General features: G+C 46.9%; 1 protein-coding gene across 1 annotated transcript; it reads left to right on the forward strand.

The window, feature by feature from the left end:
- Positions 1–1,548: 1,548 nt before the first annotated feature.
- LOC125551105 (muscle M-line assembly protein) lies at positions 1,549–25,684 on the forward strand. Its single transcript, XM_048714266.2, has 6 exons — positions 1,549–2,127; positions 2,425–2,477; positions 3,845–3,882; positions 15,839–16,157; positions 16,286–16,590; positions 24,736–25,684. Exons 1-6 carry the CDS (start codon positions 1,785–1,787, stop codon positions 25,334–25,336), a joined length of 1,659 nt encoding a protein of 552 aa, XP_048570223.1. The 5' UTR covers positions 1,549–1,784; the 3' UTR covers positions 25,337–25,684.
- Positions 25,685–25,928: the final 244 nt, after the last annotated feature.

The raw sequence follows: 25,928 nt of genomic DNA on the forward strand, positions 1-25,928 counted from the left end.
TCGTGGACCGGTCGTCGTCCACACTGCCCCACTCCATCCCGCGGCCTCCTCGAAACCCGACAGCGCGAAACCCTAGCCCTCCCCCATCCTCGAGCTCGCCGGCCGGCCACCTCGAAGCCATCGGCTTCTGGAACCGCAAGGGGAAGCACGACCGCGAGGCCGACTCCTTGTCGGGGCGCCGCGCTGGCTCCATGAAGAAGAAGGAGGAGCCCGCATCTCCACCACGCCGGGCCCCCACGCCGCCCGCGTTCTCCATCGCCCCCATGTCCGCCGGCAAGCGCGACCGGCATTACATCCGCGCGTCGGTGTGCCGCCGTTATTAGGAGATGAGGACACCGCTCCCCTAGAGCAATGTCCACCTCCCCAACAACTGGCACTTGTCCACCGACCGTGTGCCAATCCCGCCGGTCCCGGCGAGCGGCCATGCGCGCCGTGAAGAGATCGAGCGCCGTCGCCGCCTCCTCCCCGACGATCTATACTACGACGACAGGTATGCCCTGGACTTCGCCCTCTGGGACACCTGGCTCAGGGACGAGCACGGCGTGCGACGTGCCTCCTTCTTCACCGGCACGGCGTCTGGGCCGCGGCTGCCACGTCGGGAGCGCGCAGCGCCTGCTCCCCAGGAGCGCGGGCGTAGGCGGGTGTGCGGCCTCATGCCCACGCCATCGCCGTCGCCTTCGCCGTCTCCACCACCACCTCCTCGCATGACAGAGGAGGAGGAGGCCCGTCTCATGGCGCGTGTCATGGAAGACTCCATGTACACGCACGATGAGCGCCAATGGGAGGGCCTGGAGGAGATGATGGCCCGCTCCGCCGCCAGCGAGGTAGCCACCCCCGAGCTGGAGATGGTGGCCGCGGATGAGACGATGGAGGAGGAGCCGGTGGCCGCGTTCCACCAGGCCTGGTTGGCCAGGGGTGGGGCTGGTCCTGCACTGCTCCGGAGATGGCCGCCGTCGTGGGCGTGAACTGGTGCGCCACTCCGCCGCGGTCACCGGAGCGGGAGGCGTCGCCACGGGAGGAGGTGGTGCAGGCACCTCCTGCCGTCCAGCCCGCCCGCGTCTACCACGCACCGCCGGCCCACCTCTGGACGCCACCGGCCTACGTCGACCTCGTCAGCGACGACGACGACGCTGGCGGCCACTGAAGACGGCGACGGCGACGACATCGACGGGCACGAGCAGGAGCGCGCTGGCGGCGCCGTTTTTTATTTTCTTTTTTTATGTTTAGTTATGTCCAGTTAGACGTGAAACTGAGCCATTTTGTGGCGACCCTAACTTAAGTTTTAAGTTTTTTAAACTGCGTTTATTTACTTTTTAAGTCATTTTATTTAAGTTTTTATGTTTTTTTAAACACGTCCAACACGGACAAGATTTGGGGTGCGGCCGCGTCCTGGGTGCACCCATGATCCATCGAACAGACGTGGACATGGGTGAAACCATTGCTGCATCAAAAGAAAAAAGTCGTCCGTTTAGGGTCATGCGGTGGAGTTGGCCTTAGTTGCCCTTGTGCAGCCAGCCAACCAAACACACCCTTGATTTCGTGTCCGCTCTTATCCCCCACTCCACGTTCTCCGCATAAGACGTCACCAATTCGCTCGACTATCTCTCGCTCCTCGCCGCCGAACCAATCCTTCCATCAGCCGCGGCTGAGCCAATCCTTTCCTCAGCCGCCCTCCATTCCATCCGCCACCGGCAGCGGCGGCGCTCCTCGCATCACGTCTCCACGCGCTACGTGGGCGGCATTCTGCTAGGCCAACCATCCGCCGTGAAGAACACAGACGTCTAATGGCGCCGCAGCTCCTGGGCTACTACTCGGTCTCCTCCTGGCCCCGGCTCCCGCAGGTTCCCCCGTGGCCCTGCGCATCCCACGTCCAGCGCCGGGTGATATGCTTTGGGCCGCCCCGCTGCCGCGCCGGCGCAGTCAGGGTGTTAGCGGAGGTGGACCCTGCGCTGGCCCTGGACCGCGGTGCGAAGGCGGTGGAAATCCAGTTTCCGACTGAGGAGGATGGTGTGGGGAATGAGGAAGACGGCGAGGCAGTGGACGAGAGGGAGAGGATGAGGCGGATGCGGATATCGCAGGCGAACAAGGGGAATACGCCGTGGAACAAGGGCAGGAAGCACAGCCCAGGTAGGATTGCACCCTAGTTTAATCCTTCAGTGGTAACTTTTGTGGAAATGTTTGATTAAAATGGAAGAAAAAGAGAGAGATTGGTACTGGTAGGTGGAAACTGTGTGATAGCAACGTGAGAACTCAACATGCCAGCGGCCACCTTTTAGGAAATTCATGTAGATGTTCTGTTCCAGAAAAACATGGAATAACTGCAACGATGAAGGTTTAAATGGATCTAGTAAATGACTTAGATAAGAGTTGCATATTGATTTGAGGAAACGGTAATGCCTTATTAAATTTAACTTGCATGTGTAGAGACGCTCCAGCGGATTCGGGAGAGGACACGGCTTGCTATGCAGAACCCCAAGGTGAAGTCATGTAAGAATTGTTGTTGCTATTTATATGTGGCGTCATGTCTTTTAATCCCTTGGTATTTGCGTAGTGTTACTTGAGCTAACTATTTCATAATGTAGGATTGTAGATAGCTAATTGAATACATTTAATTAATAGCAATATTGCTACAAGCCAAAATTGTTATCTTATATTGGATCGATTGAATGCCTGGGCACAATTGCATTTGGGTAACGCATGGTCTCTACCTCTCAAGTTTGCATCATCTGAGGAGATTAACCATCTCTAACTAAACTGGACAATACAAACACCCTTATGTCTTGGGGTGCTACAACGTTCTGGAGTTGCTTTATTTCATGGTGTAACAGATTGTCACCATACAGCTTCTATGTAGCTGTTTGTTTTGCAATGCAAAGGAAGGATAAAAAATTTCAGGACAGTGAGTTGGATAGATTATTGAAAAAATGTACGTTTAAGTATGCTTGGTTCCACATTTCTGGCTGTGGATACATGCAAATGCAGATATCATAGCCTAGAAATCTGGCATGTTTGCAATGAAATGTTCATCCAACCACATTTTATTTTGAGACACTTTCTAATTTATTGAATCATATGCTGATCGGAAGCAATTAACTTGGAATGTTTATGCCATCATTTCTTTTTGCTTTCTGCTGGGTATGTTTTGCAACCTTGCCAGGTAAAGCATGCTGAATAGTATTCATAAATGGTTCTAGGGCATCTAAATTTACTTATCACCAAAGAACTAGCCATGTACAGGGGTGCGTGGAAGCTTGCTATCCATGTGCCAGAACCATGAGTTGGTCGCGAGATCTTATGGATCTCACCTCTAGCCTACCCCAACTTGTTTGGGACTAAGGCTTTGCTGCTGTTGTTTGAAGTATGTATTAAGATGTAATTTTCCTGAATTCGTTTGCTATAGTTCTCTTTAAAATTGGGATCTTACATGAAATATGCAGTAATATGTTGATATGTTGCAGCAACATGGGTACTGCATGGCTGGTAATACAGATACTTCTACATATATAATGGGAAATGATTATTGTTATTATTATTGGTTTAATTACTTACAAATTAGTATAATGGTGTGGCATTACAAACTAACCACACATGCTACTTACAAACTATAATGGTGTGGTATTACAAACTAACCACACATGCCATAGCAGGCACAAATGTAACACTTGGTCCAACCGCAAAGGACCAGTGGGTGCACTAGTGTACGGTACTAGGTGTGATACCCATCGAAGCCTATATTTTTCTTGCATTATTTACTTGGCTCATTAATACTGTGTCAGTATGTTCAAGTTTTTGTCAGAAACAAGTTAATGCATTGTTTAGCTTGGCTAAAGAGATTGCTGTGCAGGTTAAGAAAAAGCTGATGAATCTCGGACATGCTCAGAGGTAGGCCCTTATTCTTAAGATTTATGTAGTACATTGATAAAACATTAACAATTATCGACAAGGTATTTTTCTATTTTCTTGTGCAACGTCTTACTAAGGGCATCTCCAACAGTAGAAGCTTATATGAGCACCTAAAAAAAAGGCAGCCCGGTGCATGTTGCTCCCGCTTGCGCAGGGTCCGGGGAAGGGTCCGACCGCCTTGGGTCTATTGCACTGGGCTGCCCCCCTTGTTTTTTTAGGTGCTCATATAAGCTTCTTCTGTTGGAGATGCCCTCGGTAAGACGTTGCACAAGAAAATATAAAAATACCAAGATGAAGCACTCACGTAAGAGCCGCAGCCTCCAACGCACATAATAAATCCATGGGTGCTTGGACCATTTAATTTGAACCAAAAGCCCACCTAAGCGTCGCCTCTAAATCAGGCACTCAACACCAACTATGTGACCGGGATTGGAGAGCAACGGCTGGGAATTTATTCCCTAGCGCCCATTTGTAGCGCCGCGTTGGAGATGGCCTGAACCATTATCCTCCATAATTATAACACCCTGCTGTGTGCTGTGCTTTGTAATGGTGGGTTTAGTCCCACATGGTTTACTTTAAGATGTATTAGAGTTGCGAACCATACCAGCTGGATTGACGCCCTTAGAGTTGCGAACCATACCGGCTGGATTGACGCCCTTAGAGTTGCGAACCATACCAGCTGGATTGACGCCCTTAGAGTTGCGAACCATATCAGCTGGATTGACGCCCTTAAGAGTTGCTAACCTTACCAGCTGGATTGACGCCCTTAGAGTTGAGTTGCGAACCTTACCAGTTGGATTGACGCCCTTAGAGTTGCGAACCATACCTGCTGGATTGACGCCCTTAGAGTTGTGAACCATACCGGCTGGATTGACGCTCTTAGAGTTGCGAACAATGCATGACTTGATGAAGTAATTGTTGTTGTTTCCCGCCACATTTAGAGAGACTCTTAAGATATATGATTGTGTTCATGGAAAATAATATTTTTGTAAGTACATGTCTCCTTTTTTGTCCTTGCTTGCATTGTAAAAGACGTGTTAGCAATTTTGGCCTTTTGGTGATAAAAATTAATTTTTTGTAAACATTTTTAATATGAGTATCAAAGCACTTCTACATCAACATGTTCTCTATATTTTATTGAATATGTTCTTAAATGCCGACCACGCCCATTAAACTACGGAACAATATATCTATCAGTGGTGTGTGATGAAAGCCTACTAGATTTCCTCGCACATGTGTGCTTCCATTTCACCTCAATTATTGATAGCCGTCCGATAAAATTGTGTGACATCAGTGACGGTGCCATGGCCCAGGGTTGCCTTCAGCCACCAAAAGTCGGCCCATCAGGTTGGCACAGGACCCCTAGGCCGGTATACGGCTCCGGACTCCAAATGAGCTCTCCAGAGCTCGTTTTGTCAACTCATGAGTTTAGAAATTGACAAGCAAGCATGATGACCTACACAACATAGACACAAACGAAAGAATGTGGGCACGTGGCATATGTACACATCATCCATCATGATGTGTATGTGCATGTGGGAGTTAGCACAAGATATGCAAGTAAATTTGATGCACGATACAAGAATACGTCATCCATGATGCAATGATACTTGTTATGCTCAACACATGGGGGACAAAAGGTGTAACAAGTATATGATGCATCAATACTAATATGCATAGCATTCATATCAATGTAAAACATATTACGCACACAATTATGGGAGCATGCAAAGTAAAAGATAGAGCAACCTAACAAGGAAACTATGGGGATGTCCTCATGGGCAATAGTATAAGCATGGTTGCAAGCAAGACAAAGACTTGAAAGAATACAAGGAGAAATTGAACAACATCTAAACAATGCATGTACAAAGCACGTTGTTCATGGCATGACATATGAAGGGAATTGCTCAAATGATGCAAAGGGAGCACGCCAATATCATCACAAGATATGCAAATACCATAGAGCAAAAGTTTGTCATCTCTGCCATATTCATAACTCAAGTTGAATTTAATGGGGATGGCATAGTCACCATGATAAGATTGCAAAGATTTGAATTTTCATATCTCATTCATAGCATATGACCAAGCAAGAGGGTTATCGAACATGATATGATATATGAAGTTATGACAAGATATCCTATGTAGCACGGTATCACAACTACTCAACATAACATACTCATCATCACACACATCATAGACGGGTGTCAAATCAAAGCATGTAGAAGGCCTAATAGCATGTGACATAGTAATAGGAGCGTCAGAATCATGCAAGCAATCCATATCCACTAGAGGGACACACACATCACCATCACCTATTTTGTTACCTTGGGAGTCCCACTCATGTGAAGTAGCTGTGGTGGAAAAGACCATCTTGTGGCCAACGTCATCATCTTGATGGAATCATGTGCGGGGTGCATCTTCTTCCACCATGGCCATTGTCTTGTCCAAAGGAGGGCCGAAGTTGTTGAGGATCGAGGTGTTATCATCCATGAGACCTAGCACCAAAGGAGAGGACACAATAAAGGTAGAGGTTAAGTTGTTTGCATTGCAAATGGCCTAACATGATGTAACACCCTCGATGCGACTATAGCTCCCACGTGTCGAGGCACGACTTAGAGACATAATCGCATTGAAGGCATATGTCGCAAGTTAGGCAATCTTCACAACATCCCATGTAATATAGATAATAAAAGGGGAGATAACATAGTTGGCTTACACTCGCCACGTCAATCAAGTACATAAAATAGCATTACATCATCCAAACACTCATGGCCTGACTACGGCGCCAAAATAAAAGACAACCCAACATGCGACATGGTCCCGATCACCCCCAACTGGGCACCACTACTGATCATCAGGAAAGGAAACATAGTAACGTTGAGAGTCCTCGTCGAATTCCCACTTGAGCTCGAGCGCGTCACTTGGAGCGGAATCATCAGGCCCTGCATCTGATGTAATAGTAATCTGTGAGCCACAGGGACTCAGCAATCTCGCACCCTCGCGATCAAGACTATTTAAGCTTAACAGGTAAGGTAAGGTAAATATGTGGAGCTGCAGCAAGCGACTAGCATATATGGTGGCTATCCTGTTCGCAAAAAAGAGCGAGAAGAGGAGGCAAAGCGCGAACGGATAACTAGAGGGCAACCTGCGGCAAGCATTACTCCAACACCGTGTTTACTTCCCGGACTCCGCCGAGAAGAGACCATCACGGTAACTCACACTATTGATTCATTTTAATTAAGTTAAGGTTCAAGTTGTCTACAACCGGACATTAACAAATTCCCATCTGCCCATAACCGCGAGCACGACTTTCGAAAGTTCAAATCCCTGCAGGGGAGTCCCAATTTAGCCCATGACAAGCTCTCACGGTCAACGAAGGAATAGACCTCCTCCCGAGACGTTCCGATCAGACTCGGTACCTCGGTTCTTCAAGACACTTCGACAGGTTAAAACAAGACCAGCAACACCGTCCGAATATGCCGACAAATCCCGATAGAAGCTGCACATATCTCTTTCTCAGGGCATACTCAGATAGGTCAAGCTACGAGTAAAACCAACCCTCGAGTTTCTCCGAGGTGGCCTCGCAGGCTGCCTGGTTCGGACCAACACTCAGAGGAGCACTGGCCCGGGGGGGGGGGGTTTAAATAAGATGACCCTCGGGCTTCGGAAACCCAAGGGAAAAAGAGGCTAGGTGGCAAATGGTAAAACCAAGGTTGGGCATTGCTGAAAAAGCTTTAATCAAGTCGAACTATCAAGGGGTTCCCATTATAACCCAACCGCGTAAGGAACGCAAAATCCGGGAACATAACACCGATATGACGGAAACTAGGGCGGCAAGAGTGGAACAAAACACTAGGCGAGAGGCCGAGCCTTCCACCCTTTACCAAGTATATAGATGTACTAAGATAACAAGATAATATAATGATATCCCAACAAGTAAATAATGTTCCAACAAGGAACGGTCTCCAATCTTCACCTGCAACTAGCAACGCTATAAGAGGGGCTGAGCAAAGCGGTAATATAGCCAATTAACGGTTTGCTAGGACATGGTGGGTTAGAGGTTTGACATGGCAATTTGGGAGGCTTGAAAAACAAGTGGTAGGCATCGTAGTATAGGCATAGCAAAAGAGCGAGCATCTAGCAAAACAAAGATAGTAGTGATTTCGAGGGTATGATCATCTTGCCTGCAAAGTTGTCAGAGTTGCATGGATCCTCGAAAGCAAACTCAACGGGCTCCTCGTTAGCGAACTCGTCTCCCGGCTCTACCCAAACAAGACAAACAAGCAAACGGAACACAATCAACCACGTGCAAAGCTCAAACAATATGATGCAATGATGGTATGCTATGCGGGATGCATATGCAAGATTTGATAAGGGATGCATGAACCTGGCCTCAACTTGGAATTCCAAGTGTGCCACTGGAAAGGTGAGATGAAATCGCTTGAAAACGATATAAAGATCACCGGAATCGGAGTTACGGTTTGGAAATGACAAGCAATTCAAATATGACCACGTTCTGCGATTTACAGCAAGTAGCCATCTAAATGCAACGAGATGAACACGCTACAACACCCAAACATGGCATCAAAATACATGGCAGGAATTCATTCAAGATGCTTAACAAAAGTCTAGCACTGAGCTACGGCCAATTCATCCATTAACAGGTTCAAACAAGCATGGCAAAAATGCATATGGTAAACAGATTTCAGACTTAGTGAAATTAACACTTGTTTGGAATCTCAGATCAGATAGCACTCTTTGGAGCAACAAAACTATATGCTACAAAACCTGAACATGGCAAAGTAAAGCATGGCATGGAGCTACTCAAAGAGCTTAACAAAAGTCCCTTAGTGACCTTGAGCCAAAAGGGATCAGAAAATACAATTGCAAGCATGTGAACATGGCAAAAACATAATCAGTTCTCAGACTTAGTGAAAACTGGAGCATGCTGAAACAGATATCAAGTAGGCATGTTTACGAGTTCGATGCACTCACTATAGAGCAAGTCATGACAATCTGAGCATACACCCATCAAGAATACACAAAATACAAGCTAGACATGGCAAGAACAATAGCATAGCATGCACGGATCAACTGCAACATCCTCGGCAAAATTGCTAATAAGTAGACAATCTGACCAGATTCACGAAATAGCAAAAGTAGAGCTCGATTGACTCAAATTAGGGTGCTCCATAATTGCAAACAAAGACATGGATGGATAGAGCACTACAAGATTAACAAAACATCCTTACTGATCATCCTCAAAAGAGGCATGGATCACTAGGAAACAACATGAACATATGGCCATATGAGATAAACAGCTCAAGGACTTAGTGGAAATGCTAAGTCCTTGAAATCAGCATTACCAAGTGTCTCACTTTGCAAGCTTGTGCTAGTCACCACACACATCACAAAAATACATGGGTTGCATCTCTGAAAAGATGACAAAACCCTTAACAAAACATATGTAGAGCTCATGGACATATCATGCACACAATAATCATGGCAAAAATGACAAATATCTAAATGGAGCAGCAGATCTGACAATAATCTCAAGTAGCCCTCTTCTAACAGCATTTCGGGCATCAAGATGAACTCAAATGAAAATGATGCAATGAGATGAAATGATGTGCTCTCTGAGACGAACATTTTGATATGCTATATGCGCGAAACGGAGCTACGGATGCAAAGTTACGGCATGATGAATATGGGCATATGAATTAGGGTTTCGGGGATAAAAGTCAACCCTCGAGATTTTTGGATCCAGATCTGCACTGTTCACGCGCGGGTTACGAGGTTCGACGGCCGGAGCTCGAGTTCGCCGGAGAAGCAGGGGCGTCGCCGGACTTGCCGATTCCCGAAGCGAGGAGGGGCGGAGGAACGGCCGGCGAGGCGGTCCAGCGCCGGCGCGGAAGAGGAGAGGCGGCGCGGCGGATGGTCGGCGGCTCGGGCGCGCGGGCTGGGAGGTAGGAGAAGGGCGGCGGGGCGCGGGCGCCGGTTCGGGCCCTCGGGGGCCGGCTGCGGGCTGGGCGGGCCGCGGCGGTGGGAGGAGGCGGCCGGCCACGTGGCGCCTCCTGATTGGCGCGGGCGGCGGCGGCGACTTCGTCCGGCGGCGGCCGGACGTGTCTGGTGGTGGCGGGGCGATTTTTAGGGTTTGGACGGGGAAGAGATCCGGATTTTTGGAGGAGGACCTATTTATAGGCCTAGAGGGAGCTAGGAGTGTCCAAATGAGGTGCGGTTTTCGGCCACGCGATCGTGATCAAACGCTTTAGATGATGGAGAGGGTTTTGGGCCAAATTGGAAGGGTGTTGGGCTGCAACACACACGAGGCCTTTACGGTCCCTTTGGAGTATCAAACGAAGTCCAAATGATACTAAACTTGACAGGCGGTCTACCGGTAGTAAACCAAGGCCGCTTGGCAAGTCTCGGTCTAATCCGGAAATGTTTAATCCCCACACACGAAAGATAGGTAGAAATGACCACCGGAGGAGAACGAAGCGCCGGAATGCAAAACGGACAACGGGGAAAATGCTCGAATGCATGAGATGAACACGTATGCAAATGCAATGCACATGATGACATGATATGAGATGCATGACAACGATAACAACACGGAGACAAAAACCCGAACCCGAGAAAAATAAAATAACTTAACGCCGGAAACGGCAAGAGTTGGAATACATATTGGGTAAATCATATCCGGGGTGTTACACATGACCTATCAACTACCTCACTCATCTCTTGTGGCTCACTATTTCCCTCAAGGTGGATGGACCACACTCAAACTCACATATGATGGAGTCACTCAAGTGATGGTGGTGGTTGTGGCTCTCCTCACATAGGAATTGGGGCATCGACATATGTGGGGCTAGTGGTGAACTCTCACTCTCAATATGCGTGCACATATCTCTCAAGTCACACTATACGCCGCCATAGTTGAAGGGAAAATCCCATCCTCAAGCATCCCGTCACCGTTGCCAAGGATGAAGGTCCTAGAAGGTGGCACATCATCACTCGCCTCCATGATTGAAGGGAATATCCCATGCTTGACCATCTCACTATTGCCTCCAAAAGTGGAAGCTTGTTCCTCGCTCGCCACCAAGTCACTTGCCTCCAAAGTATGGTCCTTGAATGGGTCCATAGTCATAGTTGTCGTTGTGCTGTCTTGAAAAACGCTTATAGATGGAAAGAACCTCACTGCGAGAAGTCATAAAATAAAGCCAAGTGTAACGAGAGAAATCATCTATGAAAATAATATAGTATCAATGGCCCCCTTTTGAAGCGAAGCGAGCCGGACCCCATACATTAGAATGGACCAAATTAAAAGGACGCTAAGACACCGACTCACTAGTAGGGTAAGGTAACTGAATCTGTTTTCCTAGTCTACAGCCCTGACACTCTAAATAGACATCTCCTGAGACAGACCCCAGAAGACCTCGACGAACTAATGACGACAAGCGAGACCCACAAAGATGACCAAGTCGATGATGCCACTGCTGGAAGGAGCTGGTAGCTGAAGCGACAGAAGCGGATGGACTGGCGATAGTGGTGGCAGCAGAAGGAACATGAAGCCAGTCTAGCTCCCAAAGACCCTGAGAGTCACGGCGGTGAGGGCCAGCCCCAACCGAAGTGTGCGTTCGACGATCCTGGACAGAACAAAGAGTCAACGTCAAGGATGACGCGACAACCAGAATCAGTAAGTTGACCGGCAGAAAAAAGATTCATGGTAAGTCGAGGAACATGAGCAACATCAGGAACAGAGTAAGAATGTGTGGTAAGATTACCTCGACTAGCAACAGAAAGAGGAGTACCATCAGCAGTGAGTACGTGAACAGGAAAATCAAGCGATTTAAGAGAGAACAAATTTGAAGAATGAGAAGACATATGAAAAGAAGCTCCGGAGTCCAGAACCCACGAGGATGTACCTGACTATGTAGAGGGTGGTTGCTCAGTGCGGAAAGCATTAGTCATAGAACCTGCAGTACCCGTCGAAGGAGAACCTGAAGCGGCAAGCAGACGCTTAAGTCGCAGAATATCCTGCTCAGTCAAGGCGGTGGCTGAAGATGTCGAAGTAGAAGAAGTCCTCGAAGCTGATGATCGCACCTTACGCAGGTGTTTCTTCTTCTGGAAGCACTGAGACTCAACATGACCATCCATCTTGTAGTAGCCGCAGTGAGGACGAGATTGACCCTGGCCGCCCGTAGGAGTAGGCAAGAGCGGCGGAGCACTCGAGTGGGAAGGAGTCGGTGCAGCAGGCATAGCAGGAACTCGAGTACCGAGCACAGAGGGAACCTCAAGTAAACCAGCGCCACAGAGGTGAGTCTCCTCAACACAGATCTCAGAAAGCGCCTCCATGAGGGAGATGCGACCACGAGCAAACAACTGAGCGCGCCGGGGCTCAAACTCCTTACGGAGTCGAGACAAGAACTCGTAGACACGATGAAACTCCAAATCAGCCCGCACAGCCTGGCAACACTGACAAGTACGACAACCAGCAGTGCGGAGAGAATCAAGCTGATGCCAGATAGCAGAACTCTGTGCATAGAACTCATCAACAGCGGAGTCACCCTGCTGAAGAGCATGCTCCTGCCGAACCACAGACAGGTATAAGGCATCACCAGAGGGCTGATAGCGCTGACGAAGCCGAGTCCACATCTCAAATACAGTAGAGAGGAAGCAGCACTGACAGTCAGCTGCACGGAAAGACGCTGTGCCGATGTGATTGTGCATATCCCTGGAACTTGAGAGCTGAGGTGGAGGCGTTCTTGTTACATCTTTGTGTACGGTTCAGAGCTTGCACTACTTGTCTGAATAAACATTGGATACTCCTAGTCTGCATTGGTCGATGCCGCTGTCCGTGAGCACACGGACGACGCAGCTGGCACGAGGCTGATGTTGGCCGGGCTCCTGTTGGCGTACGCGCCGACACCAACAGCATTCAGCACGCCATGCCAGCGGACAGCGCCGTGGAGTGCCCGCAGCCTGACGTAGTCCCTCCGTAAACTAATATAAGAGCGTTTAGAATACTAAAGTAGTCATTTAAACGCTCTTATATTAGTTTACAGAGGGAGTACTTGGCAACAGCGTCCTAGATCTCCAACCGGGTGACCGGCACCAGCGGTGAAGGCCTAGATGGCGAAACGGTCGCGCTCAATCGTGCGCGTGCGTCGATTGTGCCAGGAGTTGGGATCGTCCCCTTTTTTGGGCATAGTGTTTCCAAAAGGAAATCCATACCAAGAGGGGTGGTAGGACGAGAGAGCAAAGGGACACTTGGATGTGGCAGCAAGCAACCACCGCCATGGCTCCATCTTCGACGGATCTAGAAGCAGAGATACGGACGAAAGCTTGAAGCCAAAATTCAATTTACTGAGACCCTAACTACAACTACGTATAGAAGAGTAGGATCCCTCGCGCAACTCAACTCTGGCAGTTGCCGTGGATGAGAGGAGAAGGGCCGACGACGAGGAATTTGGGAGGGGTTCTAGAAGGCTCGTTTGTTTGGCGAGAGAAGGAGAAATTTCCAGGGTATCGGCTTTGTGTTTCGGATGTCTTCTCCAAAATTCTGTCGAATGTGTGGGGTGTTTATGCAAAATGTGCTCCGGAACTACCCACCTCAGTTTCAGCCTTACATTCCAGATCGAACGGTCAATATGGCATAGAGGCAGACACACCATCATCACCAATTGCCATTTTTATAGGAGTATAGATGCCCGGAGGCATCAAGTCGGACTTCCGGGATGATGTCCAGACAGTCCGGCAGCTGATCTTCAGCAACACTTCTCCTTCTTCTCTATTCGTCGCTGCTTCCAAGCTTCCCTTGATGATGGTGTAGGCGTACTCTCGTGCTTGCACTCCTTGATATGTGTGAAGTTCCACTCTGGCTTGGATGCCGGACAGTCTGGCTGATGGTCAGACAAAACTCCGGACAGAAAGTCAGAGGGCCCTTTCATCAGGCTTAACGTTTTGGGTACTGATGCCTGGAGGCATCAAGCTGGACTTCCGAGATGATGTCCAGACAGTCCAACAGCTGATCTTCAGCAGCTCTTCTCCTTCTTCTCTATTCGTTGCTGCTTCCAAGCTTCCCTTGCGGATGGTGTAGGCGTACTCTCGTGCTTGCACTCCTTGACATGTGTGAAGTTCCACTCAAACCTATGGATGCATGAGGGAGGAGGGTCAAGCAGTATACCGTCCTCGAAGGGGTCAAGTAAACACAAGAAAAAGAGAAGATTCACCTTTATATGTATGATGTGGGAGATATGCATGTCTTTGACGATGGGGCATACTGACATGGTGATATCCGGAGGCACCCTCCGCACCAAGGAGGTTTATGTGTCGCAGCCACTTGGTTTCTTTGTCACTTGAGAAGAAGGAAAGGTGTTGCGACTATGAGGGGGTACTATGTACTGTGCCAAGCCCTGCGTGCATGTAAGGCATGCCTCATGCCTCACTGAAGTGGCTTGGCTTCGAGCAGAGCGCCCAGGAGCACGATGTACGGACGCGTCCATGGCAGGGTGTTCTTGCTCATTGGCATCAATGTCTACCATCTGGTGATCACCAGATCAGACACCCGATTAGACCATGATGAGATCACCCGATTCAAGGAAGAAATGAAGACGGAATTCCTTATAGGTTATCTTGAGCTCATCTCCTTCTACCTGGGATTGAGTTACACCCAAGGCAAAGATGGGACACTTTGAATCAGGGGAAGTCGTCAAGCGCATCCTTGACATAGCTGGGCTGAGGAACTGCGATCCCTTGCCCACACCCATGGAGGCGCGACTCAAATTGAGTTGTGAGAGCACAGCAGAGGAGATTGATGCCACAACATACCGGCGGATCATTGGAAGTCTGCAGTACCTCGTCCACACACAGCCTGATCTCGCCTTCTTGTTGGGTTGAACGAGCAGACTCATGGAGCGCCCCACGGTGGAACACATGAGCGCCGTGAAGCAGCTGCTACGCTACAGCCGGCATGATTGACTATGGTCTCTCCTACCCTCGTAGTACAAAGGGCGCAAAACTGGTTGGCTTCTCGGACAGCAATCAGACCGGCGACATCGACATGAGGAAGAGCATGTCCGGAGTAAGCTGGCAATCTGCGAAGCAGTGAGTTTTGGCTGCGTCTTCCTGTGAAGTAGAGTACGTTGCTGCAACAACGGCGGCAAGCCAAACCATCTGGCTGGCACGGTTGCTTGGTGATATGAAGGGGAAGAGGGACACCATGTCCGTGCTCGCACTCAGCAAGAACCCAGTTTTCCATGAGCAATGACGAGTGCAGCAGCGGATGGCAATGACGAGTGCAGCAGCGGATTGCAATGATGGTTCCTGCACACATGTAATGGCACCACTATTTGTGTTAGTGGCAGCACCCATGGAGAGTGCCGTTGAGGGCATCGGCGGGACTGGTTTTGATGTCTTAAGATAACACAACCTGGCTGCTAGCTCGGGAATTGCAAGCATACTACTCAGTAAGGATGGCAGTTGGCCCATAGTTTAAAGTATGCCAGGGACTCGAGCTTGTCTCAGTTTCGGCATGATTCAAGTGTTTGCACATGCACTTCAAGAGATGGAGCGTGGCCTACACAAGCTCATGCACTATAGCGAGCTGATCCGAAGAGCTCGTTCGCTTGATTTCGCAATGTTTGCACATGCCACTTCATACTCCCCTCGGCCATATCCAAACCTGCAACTGTGCCACAACCCACAAGTCTAAACTCTGAAGTACCCAGGAACTAACCTCAAAGCAAGAATATTTAGTGCTTAAATAGTAGTGTAATAAGTTAACTGCAGTTCTTTAAAAAAAAAGTTAACTGCAGTTTTTTTAAAAAAAAATGTTAACTGCAGTTCCTTAGTTTCATGATTTCTAGAACTACCAAATCGATTTAATTGTAGATGCTTTTGTAGTAATTGCTATTTTTGTTTGTACTTAATACAGTGAAGAGACCAAAATTAAGATATCATTGGGAGTGAGGCGTGGGTGGAGCTTGCGTCTACAGAAGCTAATGGTTCAGGATGGCTGCTTTGTGGAGTGGCGGGAAATGATAGCAGATGCAGCTAGGAAGGGCTTTGCTGGTGGAGTTGCCTTCCAATGGAATTCACATAAAATATTGACTGAGCAATTGCGGCAGGAATGGTTGGAGAAAGTCCAGCAAAGACGATCAATGCCTAGGCCGACAGGTAATAGAAGAGCGCCAAAAACTCCAGAGCAGAGGAGAAAAATTGCAGAAGCCATTGCTGCGAAGTGGTTGGATCGAGTAAGATTATCTATGCCTTGCTGAACATATTTCATGGTTCTCATCCTCTCATTCCAATGTCTTCGGGGCAATATATGGCTTATTCATATTGCATAAACTAATGGTAGAAACGATTGATTTTCTTGCAGGAATACCGTGAACGTGTTTGCAGTGCAATTAATAGCTATCATGGAACATCTTCTGGATCTAAAGTACCGCGTAAACAAAGAACTCCGAGAGAACCAGGTGCAAAGCGTGAAAAAAAGAAATCTATTCAACACAGAGCTGTCAGCTTGGACGATGCACATGCAAAAACTGCTCCGGTTAAGAGAAAGAAAAGTGCAACTCCTTACAAAGATCCTATGGCAGGTGAGAAACTAGAGATGATAACGAAGATTCGAGCCCAAAGGACAGCACTGGAAATAGAGAAGAAAGAGGCTATTGAAAGGGCCAGGTATGTTGTCTTATTTGCAATTAGAAAAGGGTAAACTGCATGAGGCACATCTTTGCTAACAAATATCAGCTATTGATTTTCTGTGCTTAAAATTTTGTTACTGCACTTTGATGTGTTCTTTCAACTAGACTTTGACTAGTTTTGACAAATATGAAAATAAGACAAAATAACCCAGCAATGCTGGCTAAGCCCCCCCTTATAATTTCTGTTTGATTGTTGCACTATCCAATGTGTTTAATTTATGAAAAGTAGTCAAAGCTTAATAACAGCCACATTGTCGGACCCCGGATTTGGTATATTCCAAGTTTAGCGCAATTGCCTACAAGGTATAGAATAGAAGCCATATCCTACCCGCAAAGTGTACTTTCGTACATGCACGCACTATGACACGCTGTGGGGTGAGACGTAATAAGTATCATCATAGAACTCGAACGATAACATATATATAAGGTATGGAGCTCACATGAGCTAATAAGTTATTGTTACAACTAGAGATCAACATGACCCAACATTACATCATTCAACGAAGTGAATAGTCTGGTTATAGGCAAAATATCAAATGTGCCCAAGAGGTTGGAGATAAACGAAAGGCCCTCCCAAGGCTCAGACCACCTGGGACCTTCTATCTAACTCGTCGTCAGTAAGTTTTGCAAAGTAGCCGCCTTCAATGTCGGTGAAGTCCTCTGCTGCAACTTGGTTTGAATAGCAAGGGTGAGTACATGACGTACTCTGCAAGACTTACATTAGATCTACACTGAGTATGCCTCGTCTCAAAGTAAGGGTATGTGGTTTGCTCCTATAGATACACTACAACTTGCGTCTAATAGAGATAAGGAAAGAGAGTGCACTGGCTTTCATTCCACCTTGTATCTCCCACGAGGAAGAATCCGCAAGGCACTCACACCGTATGTTTTTAAAGCGGTTAAGGGAAGCGAGGCGCTGAGGGGGCACCTCACTGCTTAAGCGCTAAAGCGTAAAGTGAGGTGACGCTTTGGACAGACTCTGAACCTGATGGGCAGTAAAATAGAGTACCATTTAGTGAGACATACGTACCTTGATTCTAATCCACCAGTGAGCACATATGCATTAGTAGCCATTATTCTAATCCATCCACTAAGCAGTAAGCAACTAGCCAACTACTATAAGAGAGGTAGCAGCAGCACCTAGGAGCAGAGGAGCTGTGCATAGCATAACACATAACAGAGCAGGAAAGGCATGACAGGCTGGTGCAGATCTGAGCATGCAAGAAAGAGCAAAGGGAGGGGAAGGGGGAGAAGAGAGGGCAGGAGCCATGCAATTGTGGTTGCGCAAGAGGAAGGGGGGAGCTGCTGCAGCCGGAGAAGAGGAGCGAGAGGAGGAAGCTGGTGCTGATCTGAGGAGGAAGCTGCTGCCAGAGGAGAGGAGAGAGATCTGAAAGCCTGGAGATTTGCACGTCCTGGTTTTGGTTCTCTCTCTCTTTCCTCTCCTGAAACTGTTTCACATGTGAGCCCAGTTTTCCCGCCCTTGTGTTCCCACCCAGCCCTTTTTTCCCGCCAGAAATCTCTGTTCCCTGCTTGGCAAGTCTATGGCGTCCTCTCTGTACTAAAGCGCCAATCAGGATGCCTAAGAGGGCGCTTTAGACGCTTTAATGTCTAAGGCACACCTTAGACACATGTGTAAAGTGAGCCGGATGCTTTGAGCCTGGAGGGCGCTCTGAGGGACGCTTTACAAACAATGCTCACACGGCGGCAAGTTTATTAAATATTTGTTGAAGTTGTTCTATGATTAAGTACAAAATGTTGAAGTCGTCCATAACATGGACAGGGCTATTCAAATAGATTTAACCCTGCAGGGGCGCACCAATTTACTCTAACAAACGCCAAACGCTCTTTTAGGGGCTGTTTGGATTACAACCCGCACTTGCGGATCCAAAATTTTGGTCGTTGACCAGGCTTGGCGTCCCGTTGGGATGGGCACCAACTTTTGGTGCGCCCAGCCCACCCAGGCTCCTCCGGTTCACTTTGACGCCAAATCATTGGCAAATCTCGGGCGCCTAGATCCTGCACCAAGTATTTGGCTCGCCAACATTGGCATGGCCGACACTGGCGAGAACCAAACAACCCCTTAATGCCCTCGAGAATAGCGCACACGGGGTGTGCTGGCGGAGGGAGAGTGGCCACGACACTTCCCATATGTTGCAAACAAGTCCAAGGGGCTACCCAACCGAGTTGTGCCTGAATTGTGAATCTAGCCGATGCTCCGAAACAGACTCAACCATTGTGAGCGGCTAGAGGCCGCAAGATAAACGGTTGCCGTGCCACATTCCTATATGCAAGGTTGTCAGAATCACAATTCTATTGTACGATTCTATCACTTTACGATCCAAATGAACCCCTATGATTCAATGATTTTGATTGTTAGCACTCCCTCCATTTTTGTATACAAGGCCACAAACGTATATTACAGGTAACAAGGCAAAAGTTAATGCATGCTCAAGCCAATGTTGCAAGCCATCTTGTCTTGTTGTTTAACGTGTTAATTAATGTGTATTTTTCTCTTCCACCCACAACAGGCCAATGCTCTCACTCCTTTTTGGTTGATTAATGAGGCACATTCAAGCCAACCTCACACCCGCTTGCATGCAAGATATAATTAATGTCCTCCTTTGCTAAAATGAGGCAAACACAATTAATTTCGTCTTGATTAGTGTTAGTGGCCTTGTATAATTGCAAATTGTAATTTTGATAGGGGCCTTGTATATAAAAAGGGAGTATCTATGATTCTGACAGTGAGGATTCTATGATTTGCGATCCTACCATCAAAGCTCAACCATTGTGAGTGGCTAGAGGCCGCAAGATAAACGGTTGCTGTGCCACATTCCTATATGCAAGGTTGTCAGAATCATGATTCTACCACTTTACAATCCAAATGAACCCCTATGATTCTATGATTTTGATTATTAGTATCTACGTTTCTACGATTCTGATAGTGAAAATTCTATGATTTACGATCCTACCATCAAAGCTTCGATCCAATTCAGAATCACGGTTCTGACAACCTTGGCTATATGTATGCAACGGTTAGCCATAACATTAACAACAACACCATCATCATAAACATCTCATTCGCAACACAACTAGACGTAGTGGAAAGCCCGAACTATGTGGCCCATGGAGAGGTTTGAGGTTTAGGTCTAGGTCGCAAGGGGTCCCATAAATTCCCCAGCGAGAGGTTGAGTAAGCTTGGTCTTGGATCAAGATAAAACTCGGGTCCTAGTGTCGGCTCAAGTGGAACAAAACACCGATTGCATAAAACATGGCCTCCCACCTTTGCCTTCATTACATATTAACATAAGTATATCCATAGCACAACATAAATGTATCAGAGCCAGGTTCAACTACCCATAGCAGCATCAAGTAGATATTGTTAGGAAATATGCAACTTGTATTTTCAGGTGGACCTAGGCCGATATATATACATGTAGAGGTGGTAAATATGCATGAAACCCCTCATACCTTAGGGAAAATAAAACAGGCTATACATGGAAAATAATATAACTCTTAACACTACCCCTCAAACTCATGGTGGATCCACAACACTTAGTTTGGAGAGATAAAATCCATGCTCGGCTCTAGTTTGGTCCTTCGTAAAGAAATCCGTCAACTGTAACTTGGAAGGCACACACTGAAGAGCAATAACCTGATCCTGCACACGAGGGCGCACAAAAGAAGCATCAACACCAATATGCTTGGCGAGCTCATGTTTCATAGGATCACGCGCAATACTTCTAGCACATGTATTATCAGACAAGAGTCTAGTAGGTGTAATAATAGACACACCAAACTCCTGAAGTAATCACCATAACTAAGTCATCTCTGCCGTTAAAAGAGCCATAGCTCACAACTCAGCCCCTGCACTCGAGCAGGAAATTGCAATTTGTTGCCCTGTCTTCTAGGCAATGAGAGAGCCAGCAAGAAAAACACAGTAAGAAAAAAGTGAACGACGATCCGAGCATCGCTAACCCATGTAGCATTCGAATAGTCTTGAAGCTGTAACAAACTGGAGAGGGGAAAGAAAAGACGGTGAGAGAGCGCATCACGAAGATATTGAAGAACACGAAGAAAGTGACTATAGTGAGCCGACGTGGGACCAAAAAGAAACTGATTCAAAATATGAACAATATGTGAGATACCCATACGAGTGACAACTAGATTGACTAGACTCCCAACAAGATGACAATAAAACGCCAGATTAGACAAGGGGTCACCATCAGTAGCACGGTGAGGTGAATATTGAGCTCCATGGGAGTCTCAATGGTGCGCTTATCAGTAAGAGCAACACAGACAAGATCATTGATATACTTTTCATGGGAAATAAAAAAACCATCAGAGGTAGTAGAAACCTCACTCCCAAGAAAACAATGAAGAGGGCCAAGATCAGACATAATAGACTACTCACTAAGACATGCCTTCACAAAGGCAATGTACTTAGGGTCGTTGCCAGTGATGATCATGTCATCAACGTATAGGAAAAGAGTCCAACCATGAGAAGAAAGGTGGACAAACAACGCAGGATCATGAACGCTTGCCGAAAAACCAGCAACAATCACCACAGAGGCGAAACGCTCAAACCAAGCACGAGGGGCTTGCTTAAGGCCATAGAGAGAGAGAGAGCGACGGAGATGACATATCATACCATGAGGAACAAAATACCCATGTGGTGGTTGCATGTAAACCTCCTCACACAACTCACCATTAAGGAAGGCATTCTTGACATCAAGCTGAGACAGACCAATGGCTAATAGAGGCCACACCAAGAAATGTGCGAACAATGGTCATATGAGGCATAGGAGAAGAAGTCATCATAATCACGACCATGCTCGTGTTGAAAGACACGAGCCACAAGACGAGCTTTGTAGCGCTCAAGAGAACCATCCGTGTGAGTCTTAACCTTATAGACCCCGTTACAAGTGACGAGACGCGAGCCACAAGACGAGCTTTGTAGCGCTCAAGAGAACCATCCGTGTGAGTCTTAACCTTATAGACCCCGTTACAAGTGACGAGACGCGCACAGGGAGGAAGAGAAACAAGATCCCACGTGTCGGTGAGCTCAAAAGCAACAATCTCCTCTGCCATGGCAAGCTGCCATTTGGAATGAACAACATCACGATAAGAAGTCGCAGCGCCAGTGCTAGAAAGACCATAGCGGTCAACGGGTGAGTACGTAAACCATAAGTAGGCTGGCACAAGGAAGATGGCGCATTAGTAGACGCATCCACAACACGTGAACGACGTGTATAATACTGAGGAAAAGATGGAAGAATACGAGGAATCACCGGAATAGGCTCAGGTGATGGAGACGGGGATACCACTGGCGATGAAGGTGCAGATCCCGTGACAAGTGAGGTGAGGGTGAGGAAACCGTAGGAGATGACGACGTCGTATCTACAACAGTCGAATTAGTAGAAGAGTGGGGTGAGTGGACAAGGACTCAACATTAGTGATAGAAGTGTCGGGGAAAAGTGAGGAAAGAGATATCCTTCACAGAAAAGGTCGAGAAAGATGGAGCCGGGTAGAAAGGACGAGACTCATCAAAAGTCACACCCCGAGAAATACGTGTGTTTGGTGCGTTCCGGGGGGGGGGGGGGGGGCATAGCAAACACAACCAAACAAATGAAGTGTCGAATAATCAGGAGAATGATCAAAAAGACGCTCAAACGAATGCCACCTTACAAAGCAGCAAAGGGCTGGATGTTTATGAGATAGGTGGAAGTGGAAACAGCCTCAGCCCAGAAGTGAGGTGGAATAGAGGTGGCGATCATCAATGCCTGAGGCGTCTCAACAAGGTGACCATGCTTGTGCTTAGCCACACCATTCTGAGCATGGGCACTGGGACAAGAAAACTGAGCAGGAGTGCCCTGCTCAGCAAGGACACCATGCAACATCTTGGAGATATACTCACCAGCGGAGTCATCACGAAACACACGAATAGGCCAAGATACTTGAGTGTGGGTCATAGCAGCAAAATGCCTATATATATAGGCAGAACCTCACTGCGGGAAGACATAAATAAAGCCAAGTGTAGCGAGAGAAATCATCTATAGAAGTCCTTAAACTGGAAGAAGAGCAGCAGCCAACCCGAAGGAGAAATTGCAGCGACGGCAACACAAGATTGGACGGGGAGGGCGAGTTGTGGAGCCCAACAAAAAACCTTAAACCCGGGTTCATGATACCATGTTTGCATGCTATCTCTATCGTGTAGCCCGTGGGGCTTATATTTATTACATAAGACTTGGTGTACAAGGAAAGGAAACATAGCCTAATAGGTCTCCTAGATCTAATACTAATACTCCTTAACAAAGTAAACCAGAACTAGGGAGGTGAGTCTCCTCAGCATAAATCTTAGAAAGCGCCTCCATAAGAGAACTATGGCCACGAGCAAACAACAGAGTGCACCATGGATCAAACTCCTTACGGAGCCGAGAAAAGAACTCCCGTAGACGCGATGAAACTCTAAGTTGGACTGGACAGCCTGGCAACACTGAAAAGTACGACAACCAGCAGTGCAAAGAGAGTCAAGCGGGTGCTAGATAGCAGAATTTTGTGCGTAGAAATAATGAACAGAAGATCGTCGGCGACGACCAATGGCAATGCCGGTGCTCGGGTGCGTGAGCGGGCCAGTGATCTACGGCGAACTAGCATGATCCAAGGACGTATACGACCTTGAGGCTCCATTGGGCGCTGGTTTGCTTGCCACCGACGTCCGTGACCTCTAACAACGGCGAGCGGTGACGTCTTGCTACTGGACTACACGCTAAGGGTAGCTACCAAACATTGCAGAAAATAGGGGGCTTCGGTATAGGAGCTCACCATGAACACAACGGTGTGCTTGGATCGGTCAAAGGACGTGCGGAAAATAGGGGCTTCTGTAGGTGGAGGAGGAGAGCGGCAACGTCGAGGGAGGGTAGAGGGTGGCTAGGGCTAGGTCGGGGGCAGCTATATAGGCCGAGGCGACGCTGTTCAGCCCGTCAAATTGACGTTGCCGTCAACGTGATCGTGGGATCATGCTGCCATACAGAGGTAGGGAATAACCAGTGCAAAGGGGTATTTGGGCTGTGGGTTGTGTGACTTAAAAGAATTCCTTCTTCTTTTTCTTGTACAAAAAATGGAATATCTTCTGTTTAAAAATGTTTTGGAGGTTCAAATGAGATCCAATCTTTATGAAAAATTTTGTGAACCTTCTCTGGAATATATCAAAGCCTCACAAAAAGATTCATAATTTTTGGAATCATGTTTATATTTTCTGAAATGTAAATCCATTTAAAATCAATTTCGGGTTTGAACTAAATGTAGGTGATAGGTTAGGGATAAAATCATGAAACAAATTGGGTAGCCTCTAAGTATTGTAGAAAGGCTATGTGCTAAGTTTGAAAGGCTATCATGCAATACACCAAAAAGGGAAATGGTTTTGTAATTCCCTAATAAAATAAAATGATAAAAGTAATTATTGTTTGAGTTTGGTTTATCTGTGAGGGTTTAACCACATATCTCTATCGTGTACTAATTACACACATGACACATCTAGTTCGTTTGTTACTACTGGGAAAAATCAAAACCACATATCTGTGAAAGTCTTTGGAAAATCCAAACAATATACATGTCAGTACAAGGTTTGCCCGTCTCCGGTGAGGGAGGGGCGATGATGGCGGCGCGTCTTCGGCTCGCTCCAGTGCTTGTAGTCGTTGCTAGGTGGTCTACAGGCATAGATGTAATTTTTATTATTTCTTGTGTTTTTTGTACTGCCATGATGTTTGATGAATGGATCGGAAGTTTTTTCCGGAAAAACAAAGAATGAAAAGAAAAACATAAGTAATAACATACAAATATATCACATTAGTGCACTGCAATCACACTTGCAGTTGAATTTCCCGGGGTGCTTTTACTTCATACCTACTCCCTCCGTCCCATAATATAAGATCGTTTCGCAAGCTAAAACAGCTTGCGAAACAATCTTATATTACAGCTTGCGAAACGATCTTATATTATGGGACGGAGGGAGTAGTTTACACTACTTCCTGTCAGAAAACTAACATGCTATCTGTACATGCAAGACATTTTAAAATTTAACTGTCTCATTGTAGTTGTTTTCTTATTCTTTTACCATCAGGTCACTCATTGTAGAAGCCGAGAAAGCTGCAAATGCTCTTGAGCCTGTTGCAGCGAAAATTCCATTTGCTCAAGCATCACTTATAGAAGCTAGAAAGCTTGTTACAGAGGCAAGAATGTCACTCGAAGGTGTTGATGATAATGATGGGCCAGCAGAAAGTTCTTCTGATGATACATCCGATGACTCGGGTGTATCGGAACTGCACAAGTTGGAGAATCAAAATGACCTTATTAAACAAGAGAATAAATCTGTAAATGGAATGAAGCTACCTCCAAGGACTGTTAATGGCATGGATTTCTATTTTGATGTGTCTGCACTAGGTGAAAAGGAACAACTCAGTATGTTTCAGAGGATAGAGAACTCCATGGAAAGAGCTTATTTGCTTCCTTCAGCTTTTTCAACAGCTCAAGATGTGAACGGAAATCTTGGAACAAATGATCTATATATCAGTGAGCAAGTGGTCAATAACGACCAGATCGACCGGATTGCAGCAGATACAACAGAATTTATTTCAGCAGAGCCACTAGAGGATGTGTCCTCACCTTCTAATAAGTCTAAGATGAGATGGGTACGTGGAAGACTAGTTGAAGGAGAAGAATAAACTAGGAGGTCTAAGGAGTCAAATCCTTGGGAGACTCATCATTAGAAAATGCTTGGATTTGCTTCCATTCTGCTAGGATCTGCAATTTGCAACAGGGAAATGCAATACTTGGAAGCAGATGCTCGTTGTTATCTAACTGGTGTGGACGGGATTGATTGGGATTCATTTATTGTTGGCATGTTCCTCCCTGGAAGAAATTGACGAGCATTCCAGGGAACGGCCTTCTGATGAGCATTGTAATTAGTAGTTGGGACTTTAGAAATTGCCCTCGGGTGTAGTCAGTTATAGGAGAAAACTGACTATAAATCATGATTAAGACGATATATTTATGGAATGCAATTCCCCTCAGCCCGTGTTTATTAGGCCCCTCACTTTGAGCCAAAGTTCGAGCATACCGCGTAACAAAAAATTTGTTATATGTAACAAAACTATATAAATGAAAACTTCTTTCCAACACGAATCAAACAGTATAAATTTTACGACATTCTCTCCGCCCATAATATAAGATGTTATCACAACCTATGTTACTTACAAAGCTAGGGTTTCTGCCACCTGCCGGCGCAGCCGTAGATCCGCTCCTCCGATGGCCCTA

The sequence above is a fragment of the Triticum urartu genome, chromosome 1A (assembly GCF_056163025.1).
Source record: "Triticum urartu cultivar PI428250 chromosome 1A, HENAU_Tu73, whole genome shotgun sequence".
NCBI lineage: Eukaryota > Viridiplantae > Streptophyta > Magnoliopsida > Poales > Poaceae > Triticum > Triticum urartu.